This window comes from Saccostrea cucullata, unplaced genomic scaffold (assembly GCF_032062105.1).
Source record: "Saccostrea cucullata isolate Sc308-1 unplaced genomic scaffold, CSIRO_AGI_Scuc_v1 ctg1027, whole genome shotgun sequence".
In the NCBI taxonomy this organism is placed as follows: Eukaryota; Metazoa; Mollusca; class Bivalvia; order Ostreida; family Ostreidae; genus Saccostrea; species Saccostrea cuccullata.
Window position 1 is genome coordinate 142421 of NW_026927829.1, and position 12194 is coordinate 154614.

The following is a 12194-nucleotide window of genomic DNA, read 5'->3' on the forward strand; positions in this document are numbered from 1 at the left end:
TTCCGATTTATGTGTTAAATTGAAGCCTGAATCGAACAGGTGGTCAAAATGGCGTTGGACACCTTGTGTATTTATATATAGAGGGGGTAGAATGTTTCGATATTTGGCTAATTTAGAGACTTACTGATAAAAATTCAGGTGCCTGTGATTAATTATAAGGCACCCCTCATGAACAATAAATATTTGACCGAATTATGCTACTGGGCACAGGGAGGACGGGTTAATTACTGGCTAAAGGGGTTGAAGGTTATTACCGAGTGCAAAACATCGGAGAATCTCTCGATCGAGTTTCATTTTCCAAAATATTAAGGCATCCCTTTAATTAACTTAAGTAATACTAGTACACGAAGAAAGCCTTTATATAAAAATACTGAATACATCTGTAAGTTGTACAGTTATGGATTACTTCCATAATGAAACGTTTGTTTTCTTCTCCTTTTTTTCTCAATTGAAATTATTTGAAAGATGATAAAAGCTTTGTTTCCAGGGATAAATTCTGTACTCAGTCTAATTATTACAAACGATTTTAATCGATCACATTTTTATTTAAAAAAAAATAATGGGAGCCTGAAAATACTAAAATCAATTTTAAAAAATTGGAGAAAAAAATTTAATCGGCATTCGATCCTTTTCTAAAAATCAGCCGATATAAAATATGCACAGAAAAAAGAGGCATGAAAAATCTTGACGATAAGCACAAATTGAAAATTATATCTAATGAATGATTATTTTTTAAAGTTTGCTAAATTCCTATGCAAGGTATAAGTTGTAAAAATACTTTTTAAATTTGAATTTGTCCAATTTGTTAATTATCATTTTGAGCCTTTGAGAAGAAATAAAAATTAAAATACAGATGCTGACAGACATATTGATAGAAATTCGCATACTTGTTTTTAGTAAAAAAAAAATACAAAAAAAAAAAAAACAACAACAATGTATTGCTTATGCGACATATTGAAGAAAGTGACAATGATACCTAGGTAATTCTTGCAATGGACAATTAAATTGTTTGTTATACACTGACTTTTAGTGAACCTTTGAATTTTCAAAATACTAGTATTGATGGATTAAACAACAACTTTCCTTTTCACAATATTTCATGAAAAATATTTGCCAAATACTCAGTATATGTTCGTTTATACATATTGTGCAAGACTCTGTTTTAAATAATTGTCATATACCATTTACTTATTCGAACATTTAATTGCATGAAAAGTCAATAATGTACATTTCTTAAAACTTTATTATCTTGTTTACTTGTCTTTCTTCCTGTGAGAAGCATCCCCAATGACAGGTCACACCTGCTGACCCGCAGTGAGCCAACGAAACTGAAGCTCTCTGAAATTAATTAATTCTCTGCTCGTCCATCCGTTTTTCTCAGACTAGCCAGCTAAAGATCTATGTACGGTACTCCAAATCAATTAATCTAAAGAATTTGAATTATTATTTTATTTTATTTTTGAGTTGTTTGCTATAGTAGCCTTTACAGTTACCTAATTTCAGAATCAATAGAGCATGAAAGCCAATTAAATTTGCAACATCAGCATAATTTTTTTTTCGTTCTGAGCACTTTTGGACGCCACCAATGGAGACAATTAGGGAGAAATTTTTGAGATTGAACTTCCTGTCTTTCAAACTGAAAAACTCAGGTTGATATTTTGAAACAAACATTTGTGACATCAGTCTGGGATGTTATTGGTTATACCATTTAGTTAAGTACTACAAAATTCAGTGTGTCTGCTTCTTCGCTGATGACACTGGAAAAAGATATGCATGCCTACTTTAATATCATCATTCAATGCATTTTTTGTTATTGTACACTGTACATATTCGATGAAAGCATGCTAACCGCTTTTCAGTACGTTCAGTACTTTGATTAATTCCAGTCTTTGATAAGTAGATGTAAAGGTGTATAGGCACTAACAGAGGACAGCTTCAAGCAACTTGGCATTTATCATAATAAAAAGGGGCCAATTTGATTGTTCAAAACTATGAAAATTCTTTCTCTCTGATACGTTTTACTGTACTTTAAAATTTCTAGTTTTCATCTGTTTTAATTAACTCATTTATTATTGTTTGTTACCGACACCTATGTATTGGAAAGATAAAGATTTGGACTGAGGGATCTTATACCCGTCTTCTCCTCTTTTCGACGGGAGTAAATCAATTCATTTTTGAGGTTAGGGTTAGGCTTAGTCTTTTGAAATATAGATAACAAATAAAATCTTTCCATGACTGAAATATGATTTTTTTTCAAAGTGCGTTAAGTGTCTCCATGGTAAAATATATTGATGTAGACTCTTAACGCACTTTGAAAATTTTTTCAAAGTGCGTTGAGTTGGTCCCAAATTTAACGCACTTTGAAAAAAATTTTCAAAGTGCGTTGATTTTCTCCCAGTTTTAACGCACTTTGAAAATTTTTTTCAAAGTGCGTAATTTTTTCAAAGTGCATTGCCACAACCCACCCTTCCCCCACATTTGTCTACGGAAAAGTCCAAAATTGTACAAAGATTTATTACTGGAAGTGGTTGAATTCCTGATTTTCAAACATTATTCAGAAAGATCGATATTTGAAAAGTATTTTTGATTAATAAACTTAGGATCCATCAACTGAAATATCTGTGTAGAGCTTTGTGTACTTTAGTGAAGAACTCTTTGTAAGAAGTTCATCTTCTGTGTCAAGCATTAAAGACTGAAAAAAAAAGAAAAGAAATTTTTTTTTAGCTGCTTCATATCATTTCAGAAGAAAGATGAATTATGCTGTCAGATCAACAACTTACTATACACTCTTCTTTAGCCTTCACAAAGCGTAGTACAAGACAACAAGGACTTGTTACAACTAGCAAACAGCCCAAGGACCACATCAAGCTATGAAAAAAGGACAATAAAATTACATTTCATCATTTTGAAAATGTATCCATTCTAATCCAAGACAATGTTTGTTTCAAAGTTGCGTAATGCATGTATATATTTCTCAACAAAGCATTTGTTGTGAAATTAATGTGCATTTTCATGTACATGAATGGATAAACTCGCGCAAATGTGACGTCATAAAGAGTTATGAGACGTTAAGAAAAACTATATAGGGCAACGAGAGGTTCGAATAGTGAGTATATTTAAGGAATACTGTACATGTAACTTAACATTGTATTTTTAAGTTTTGTGTTAGCAATTGGCGATTAAATTATACTTGTCAAGTAAAGAAGGCTTATTTCAGGAAGCGTGCTATATATAGTGCTGCACAAACTTTATGCCTATGAGCAAGTTTTATATAAATTGTAAATATATTTTAAAATCTATCGATTGTACATTAACTTACCACGGAAATCCTAGAAGTTTCACTATTTCTCCACCAAGCATTGGTCCTTAGGATAGCAAATAAAAAGCAATCATAGAAATATATTTAAAACATGCACTAAAAGATTTAAACTATATCTCTAAATTTTATAAATTTAAGCCTTTTGTTAATTTTTTAAGTGTAACTTGGAAAACTAATACCTAATCCGTATGCGAGACAGACTGCCAACTGGGCAATAGCATAAACAGATCCGTATGACGTCACATGACGCAAATCCACCAACAGGGCTAGCAGTGGCATTAAAGCTGCATCTACGATACCTAAAGCATGTAAAACGTACAAGTAGATGTACGTAACTACTGTATACGGGGTTATTTTCGCCCCTTGTTATTTTCGCCTTTTCACACTAAAAAACAAATTTGTCCCGTTTTAAATTCGCCCATTCGTGAGTTTTGTTTAAAAAATTATACTGAAAATATTGAATTCGCCCCGTTTTAAATTCGCCCATTAATGACAAGGGCGAAAGGGGGCGAAAATTTCCCTGTATACAGTATTCAAAATATTTTACTTTTTTGATTTTAGGTAAAATTTGCTTCTGGATACTTTGAACGTATACCAATAAGCGTTCTAATGGAGCAATGTCTTCCACAATCACTTATTATTTGCGTTATGAAAAATAAATTTGCTTACATTTTTTCGACCAATCAGATTGCGTGTTTCAAAGCATATGTCGATGTGAATGTAAACATTCATGTCAGACGCCAGTACCAAGGAGATTAAACGCTTTTGAAAGAAATGGTTGAGTATTGATTGTTTAATAATAGTGTTTTCCATTTCAATCTACTAGTAGTTACGCTGTTGAAGAATAACAACATGTGAAAAGTGTTGTTACACAATGTATTTTATTATGAGTGTTTATATTTGATGGAGACAAGGACGAAAGTATCAAAAGTGTTGTAAAATTCATGATCATTTACAAAACTGTTATTGACTTTTGAATTCCGTCTTCTCGTGACTATATGGACCTGGTCAGGTATTGGTTAACCTCGCCTCCGGCCTCGGTCAAACAAAACCTTACCAGGTCGGTTTAGTCACGAGTAGACCTCATCAAAAGTCAATAGACAGGTTGAGATTTCAAACGTGTACGTATAGAAGGGGAATAACCTAAATTCTGTGTGTATTACGTCATCAATTTTAGTGACGTCAAGATTGCTACACGTTCGTAAAACTTGTAGAATGGAATCTACACGTAAGTGAAAACGTGTAGCTTTAATAATAAAAATTAGCCAATTTAAGTGTAAAAATGTGATTGTTATACATTATGTAGGATGTTTAGTTTCATGAGCACTTATTTTCGTCAAGTTTTGTTTACTAACTATAATTAAACTGACAAAAAAAAACTTCTAAATAGTTGAAACAGAGACACCGATCGCGGTGTACACGTACATGTTACACGTCATAAAAATCTCAACAGACAAATTAAAAATAACGTGTACGTGTACGTCAAAATATATACAAGTACACGTACGCGTACAAGTTTAAGATCTCATCCTCTTTAATAATTGTATAGAATGAAAGTTTTAGTTTCTCAAAGGGATGTTTCACAACCAAACAATTTTACATGTACTTGCGAAAAGGAGAAGCCGAGAGGAAGGTACTCAAATTGATAATCGCTAAAATAAAAAAAATCGTTACAGCAGTACTAAAAAATAAATAAGAAGTAAGGTAAAATGTGTTACCCAAACCAAGTCCAATTCCAAAGTGGGGAAGAATAAGCTGGGATACCGAGGTTGAGAAAGGAATCTAATAAAAGAAAGGGCATCGTTTATTATACACACAAATCTAATCTCGGTCTTTTGTTATTTTGAATAGATTGAATTCATTGTCTTTGAACATAAACAGAATCATAAGAAGGTATATCAGATACCTGTGATTTTAATATTCTCCAATGAAGCAAGCAATGAATAAATAATATACATGTATGAATATTTAACTACATGTATTTGGTACACCTTAACCTTACCGTAAAATCAATGTGATTGGCAATATAAATAAAGATTTCAATGTTATTAAATGGTGTTTTTTCCTAGAATTGTTACAAAGGTTAAAGATTACAAAGCAAAAAGAAATATATCACTCTTTTTGGTAATATAATTGATTAAACATACATGTATACTATACATGTACGTTACAATAATATACCAGTATCTACATATATGTATCTTTAAATCCTACATCTAGTTTACAGGGTACAGATTCTTTATAATTTTGAAATAAATACGGTATTCTAAACCCAGGGTAAAAAATTACGAATACTTTGATCAAAATCTCTTCTTTCAGTGGAAATATTTGAGTGAGGTACTTACACATATCAGGCAGAATCCAACTAAAATCATACAAAACATCGAACATATCCATCTGAAAAGATACAGTTGAAAATTAATAGTGTTCCCATCTCCATAATTAACATCAAATCAATATTTTGATTATAAAAATGCGAAAAGCAGTTGAAGATGAAACAATAATTTTTCATCACTTCACTCGCAAGAGATTTAATTTTTTAAGAAGTTCATTAATTTAATTGATTACCTTCCTACTTTCCTTGCGACTACCCCAAAGGCATTAGTTCCAATTAGGTATCCAATACTATCTGGTAGGAAAACTAAACCTAATTATAAAAATAACCCTTTTTATGAGTATAATTGTCTTAATATGAGTATGCTGTACACTAAAGATATTTTTGAAGAAAAAAAAACAAGAATTAAAGACTAACTTCAAATAACAGACTATCAAAAGGGGGTAATCCAGTTTGACTTAAGCTTAATCAACCACTGCGCCAAGAAGGCGACTAAACTTTTTATTCAAAAGATGTCCATGCATTTTGCTTTTAGCTAAAAATGCAGTTTCAAAATGTTATATTAATGTGAATGAAGGGAAAAAAATAAGACAGATATCCGTTCCGCCCCAGCACCATCTGTAATTACTGCTGTGTCAGCATCGTTATCTTTGAATGGTTTTGTTTGATATATGTTCTTTTAGAATAGTTTTTCAAGTTTATGGCCCCGTGGGGATCCGGGTTAGAATAGGTCCTCAGTACCCCCTTGCTTGTCGTAAAAGGCGACTCAATGGGGCGGTCCTTCGGATGAGACCGTATAAACCGAGGCCTCGTGTCACAGCAGGTGTGGCACGCTAAAGGTCCCTCCCTGCTCAAAGGCCGTAAGTGCAGAGCATAGGCCTAAATTTGCAGCCCTTCATCGGCAATGGTGACGTCTCCATATCAGTGAAATATTCTGGAGAGGGACGTTAAACAGTATACAATCAATCAATCAATCAAGTTTATGTTTTAGTTTGCTAAAAATATGTACGATTATAGTGTTTGCGAATTTTTATACTCCACCTTTGGTATCTGCTGAAACAAAATTGACTATATTTTCAATTGTTCAATTTTTCTGATTCTTCAATATACGAGGTGTTTTCAAAAAGTTCGTGGACTAGCTAGCGCCATAAAATTAAACACGCTTTAGGTACATGAATGAATTTTAAAATATTTAGTTATCATCCTCTTTTCTATCTATAGAATAAATCACAGATCTCAAGTTTTATTTTTTAATAAATTAGTAATGTTTTTGTAAGCATTGGTATGTCCATACGGCGCAACCTCGTAACGACGTTTTTTTAACCTAATTGTAGCTAAGAAAAACTATTATGGTATGAACATTTGACATCCAAATAGCCCGTTAATTTAGGTATGTGTTCGGACACTATTGTTCCATAAAAAAGTAAATTTTTACCTCATTCTGGAAGTTTTATGAAATTTTATCGTAAATTTTATATGGAGTATCCAATCAAATATTGCCTTGAAAATGACGTCAAAAGGGGGAAGGGGTTTCCTTTTTCAACATTCTATAAGGTTTCGCCGCTAGAAAAACTGGTACACACATAGAAAATGTTTAAACTGGCTAAGGAGAAATAATATGCATCAATGTAACTTGTTTTTTAATGCTAAAATAGATTCAGAGAGAAAAGGAATGCACAGTTAACTTTGATTTGAAGTCAAGGTGTAAAAAAATCAATCACGTCAAAAAATGACGTTGATCATGTGTTGTAGATTTTGGAATACCATATGCATTGAAAGCCACTGTTCATGACATTGTTTAGTCATAAAAACAAGACGGATTGAAGTCCTTCCTCAGCTCCAGGGAATCTCATCAAAATAAGTGAATGAGGTAGAAAAAACAGACATTGAAAAACAATGACGTTGTCGGACCACATAAAACTAAACGGCGACGGCGCCGGATGATGCTATAATGTCGTTTTTATTTCATAATAATTTAAGAAATAATGAACGTATCAAGCTAAAATTTTCAATATTTGTTTATTTTTTGTTGTTTTATGTTCTGTAATAATTTCGTAAGCTCAGACTATATAGTGCTAATTTTATAGCCTCAGTCCACGAACTTTTTTATAACCCCTCGTATGTATATATGTATATTTTGTGTTTTTTTTCACACAGTCATTTATAATGTAAATAAATGGCATTTTTCAATTCACATAATCTTAATTTTGTTTCTTCATATCAAACAGAGTTAAACTGTTGTTAGTGGGTTTACATAAATAAGACATATATTATTTATACTTATAATTACCTAATTGCCAGTTCTGTGCCTTCATGGTATAGAGGATCCATATTGGTATTGTAGGTTCCAGAGTCGACATTGCCATTGTGGTTAGCATAATTATTCCTATTGATTCAAATTTATCTCATAAACAATCTTTAGTGTACGTAGTAATACAAAAAAGTTAATAAAAATATATTTTTTTTTAAAAGGAAGATATCATTATAAATTTACTTCGTAGCATATTTCCTCTTCATTTTAAAATGAAAAACAAATTGTTATTTGGAGAGGAATATAAACATTCATAATTTTACAATGGTTGATTGACAAATTAAAATTTAAAATATTAGGTAGCATATATTAAAACAATTAAGATAGTTGTTGACATAAGGAAAAGTGCTATTTCATTATATTATTTATTTTCGAATTTCTATATATCAGTTATTACTAAATGAATAGTAAAAATGATTTTTTTTTCTAAGCTAAAAAAGACCAAACTTATCAAAAACCTTCAGAATTCTTTTTTTCATCGCAATTTACACCAATTTCTTGAATAATGTCATTTAATGCTAGATATTTACTTACCGCTCGTGGTAAGTATCAAAGGGTCTTTCATTAGCTCAACTATAGAAGTGGTTGTTTTTCTGGAGACCTAGGTGTATATGAAACAATTTTAAAAAGAACATATGCCAGTTGCATTTTTGTAGATTAATTGATGTTTATGAAATTTACCTGCATCCAATATGCTTTACTGATGATGCAACCTTGAACACCTGTAAAAACCAGTGTTTTAATGAAGTTCAAATAAAGATTTAATTATTTTAACAAACACAACTCATTAAAAAGGTTTTGAAAACAATATTTGTTTGTTTGTGCATATGTTTCTAAATTGGAATTGTACAGTACATTTAATTTGTTTTTTAAAAAGGTTAAACGTCTTACCAAAATCAACGATAATCATAATACATAAAATGATAAATGGTGACGATTGTCCACAAAACGAATACAGAAAGCCTCCAAAAGGATATCCAACTGAAAGAAAAATTACAAAACAGACTTAAAATTTTACAATACATATAAACTTCACCCTTATTCAAATATTTTTTCGCATATCTTTATATATCTTTTTTCGAGATATCAATTACATATAAAAAAATGTATGTAAAAGCTAATAATTTGTGTTTTGGTGTTTTAATGTGTATATTGACATTTTCATGCTTATAGAGTATACTGCATCGACATTTAACTGTAGTTGCATTTAAAATTGAAATTACAAAAATTATAATTTTTTATTGAATTGTTTATTTAATGGTTTGTTCCAAGGATGAAAAAAATATTTATCCCGTGAAATTAATATATATACTGTATATATATATATATATATATATATATATATATATATATATATATATATATATATATATATATATATATATATATATATATATATATATATATATATAAATGTATATATATGTATATACATGTACACTCAATATGAAATTCTGAGATTTATCATGCATAGCGTTGTTGCAAAATGGTAGATTCGGTATATTTGATGCAGCTTAAGCTAAGGTATATTCTGAACAGTGATACTGTTCATTGTGTATATTTTTGTATGAAATATGATTTTGTTAAACATCATTGTTTTCTTTTACATTATAAATTACCAACAACTCCAAGAGCCACTCCTCCCATGGCCACGCCCATCACTTTACTTCGTTCATAGTCACTCTCATAAAGATCAGCCAATATACTCATCCCTTTGAAGAAACCGTTTTATCGTGATGTTTATTAAAAATATATATTTATATATTATAAAAATAAGTATCAAAGTCCAATTTTGAAACAAGTTATATATGTATAAGGCGATTCTATGTGATATTGTACATTTTACAGAAAGAAAAATATAAACAGTAAAGAAAAGGACATTTGAAAATTGAGATGTGGCTTTCAGACAAAGGATAACCAATATGAGAATAGTCACGTCGATCAAATATTGAGAAAAAGATATTTACCGGCAATGGATGAAAATGATGATGCAATTCCGTGAGCAAGTCGTCCGGCAAGAAAGGAGCTAAACGTTCCTGCGCATGCGTAAACTTATAAAAAGGAACAAATGAAAGAAACGTTACAATAGCAAACAGTGAACTAAAAATCTTAAAAAGGACTAATTTGATAAAAATCAAATAAGGTCAAATGTATGGTAGTATAAATCGATGGTCTACAGATAGATATTTAACATATAAGCCAATATATGACCTCTGATTAGATATGGTAACAGAATTATTCGAGAAACTGACTTAAAGCAAGATTGTTTAGATCCCTGAATTTAGCTCTTCTATGTTATAACACTGGACAGCAAAGTGGAAATAAATGTATGCATTTTGTAAATTGTGACATGAAACTTTAAAGTAAAATTTATCATTCTGAACTCACCAACTGAAGATATGAAAAGTAAGAAAGTTCCGACAGCAAGAAGAATAATGTATCCATATCTGGTCAATAGAAAGTTATTCAACTATACTCTACCTTGCACACTTCTTTCTTTATTTTTTTAAGATACTCATCAACACATTTAGACTAATTGCTAAGTTTCTTTTTATATATATTTTTAAGAAATTGATTCTAGTTCTTAAAGGTACCTTTCTGACAGATATCCAACACAAGGATTTGCCGCAATCTGAATGAGTGCTTTAGAGGACAGAAGTAAACCGGCTTGACTATTCTCATCCAGGGCTTTGTAAGACTCTTGGAGTAATTGTTTTGTAAAGCTGAGTGAAGCATTCCTGTGGTGGGACAATGTGTCGGTCTTAATGCTGTAATTTCTAGCTGTGACACTTTTTTCGTTTCTGTCGCTACTCATCATTACCTCGGGGATGATGGGTACTTCAATATATAGATTTTTTTCAAAGTAAGTATGTGCTATATTTGTCAACAATGAATGATGGATACATTTGATAAATTAACTGTTTTCCTAAAGCAAAACCAATTAAATTTAACGAACATTATTAGTAATTACCATGTTCGTTAAAAATGATTAATTTTAAAATCTTGAGAAATATCTATCGATTAAAGACATCTTTAATTCATTTATGTAAAATACTTTCTCCAAAACTTTTTAAAATTAGCTTGAGTCTGTTATCAAACTTAATCAAATATGTTTCTTTTTACTTCTTTCAATCCTCGGTTTTATAAAAGACTACCAATTGTATGAATTTATGTACTGCGGATTTTATATTATAAATTCTTTAAAAATTGATATATGACTGTACTTACCAACTGACGTTAGTAAAATATTATCCAATGTGTTAGTGCAAAAAATAATAATCAAAAGTGTGGTTTTGCTGACAAATACTTTTTCTACTATGTGCAAAATTCCCTCCATATTGAGTGCTACGATGAAGTGCTTGTTACAAAGCAAGATACTGAAAATGATACATTTACCAGAGAACAAAATTAATCAAAGATAATTGTGAAATTGTCAACCAAGCGTATTCTTAATTAAGACAAGATACTTCGGTTTCTTTTTTCCCTATTTCACACAAGATGATTCTGCACTGATGAACTGATTAATGGCAATAGACCATTTGAGCAAAAAATCTAATATTTTCTTTTAATTATGCCCCTGCAAGTAAAAGACAGCACCTCTATACGACAGCAACATATTTATCTCTCTCTTTCACAACCTAGATATACATGTAAGTGTAAGGAGTGCATAATTAGGTACTATATCTATATTCCTTCACAATTTAATATGGTCACTTGTGTTTCTCCAGTAAATATTGCTAAATGTATCTGTATTTTTGTAATCAACTATTGTACAAGACTAGGTTACTTTACTCTTGTTAACATTAAAGTTCTTGCATCTTCTTCCTTCGAAATTTTGAACCAAATTCAAACAATTTAAGCATAAAACACGACTGATTTCATAGTATATAAATGCGCGAAAACAAAATAATAAGGATTTTGTATCCCCTTCCCGATGAAGTTTGAGGGATATGACAAACACCAGCAACTCAATGTAATCCTCAAACAAAAATTTCCTAACTTCTTGACAATAAGTAAAACTGTTTGTAGTATTTTATTACATGTAGACATCGGGACTTCTACCACGATTGTGAAATTCATGCGCCCATGTGTGCAGGGGTTTTTATCTAAGTGAGGAGTTCTATTGATCATGTGGTTAAAATCTATTTATTCTAAGACTTAAAAAATCTTTCTCTGCTTTTGGTATATATAAGTATTATATACGATGAACAAATAATTTTTTTTCTTTA

General features: G+C 30.8%; 1 protein-coding gene across 1 annotated transcript; it reads right to left on the bottom strand.

The window, feature by feature from the left end:
• Window positions 1-2596: 2596 nt before the first annotated feature.
• Window positions 2597-11302, bottom strand: LOC134275610 (synaptic vesicular amine transporter-like). Its single transcript, XM_062757878.1, has 16 exons — window positions 11194-11302; window positions 10560-10803; window positions 10354-10412; window positions 9933-10016; window positions 9585-9677; window positions 8857-8946; window positions 8647-8687; window positions 8500-8566; window positions 7945-8040; window positions 5888-5966; window positions 5665-5716; window positions 5038-5101; window positions 3499-3618; window positions 3320-3365; window positions 2781-2868; window positions 2597-2692 (listed from the first exon to the last, which is right to left on the bottom strand). Exons 1-16 carry the CDS (start codon window positions 11300-11302, stop codon window positions 2597-2599), a joined length of 1428 nt encoding a protein of 475 aa, XP_062613862.1.
• Between the last annotated feature and the right edge of the window lie 892 nt (window positions 11303-12194).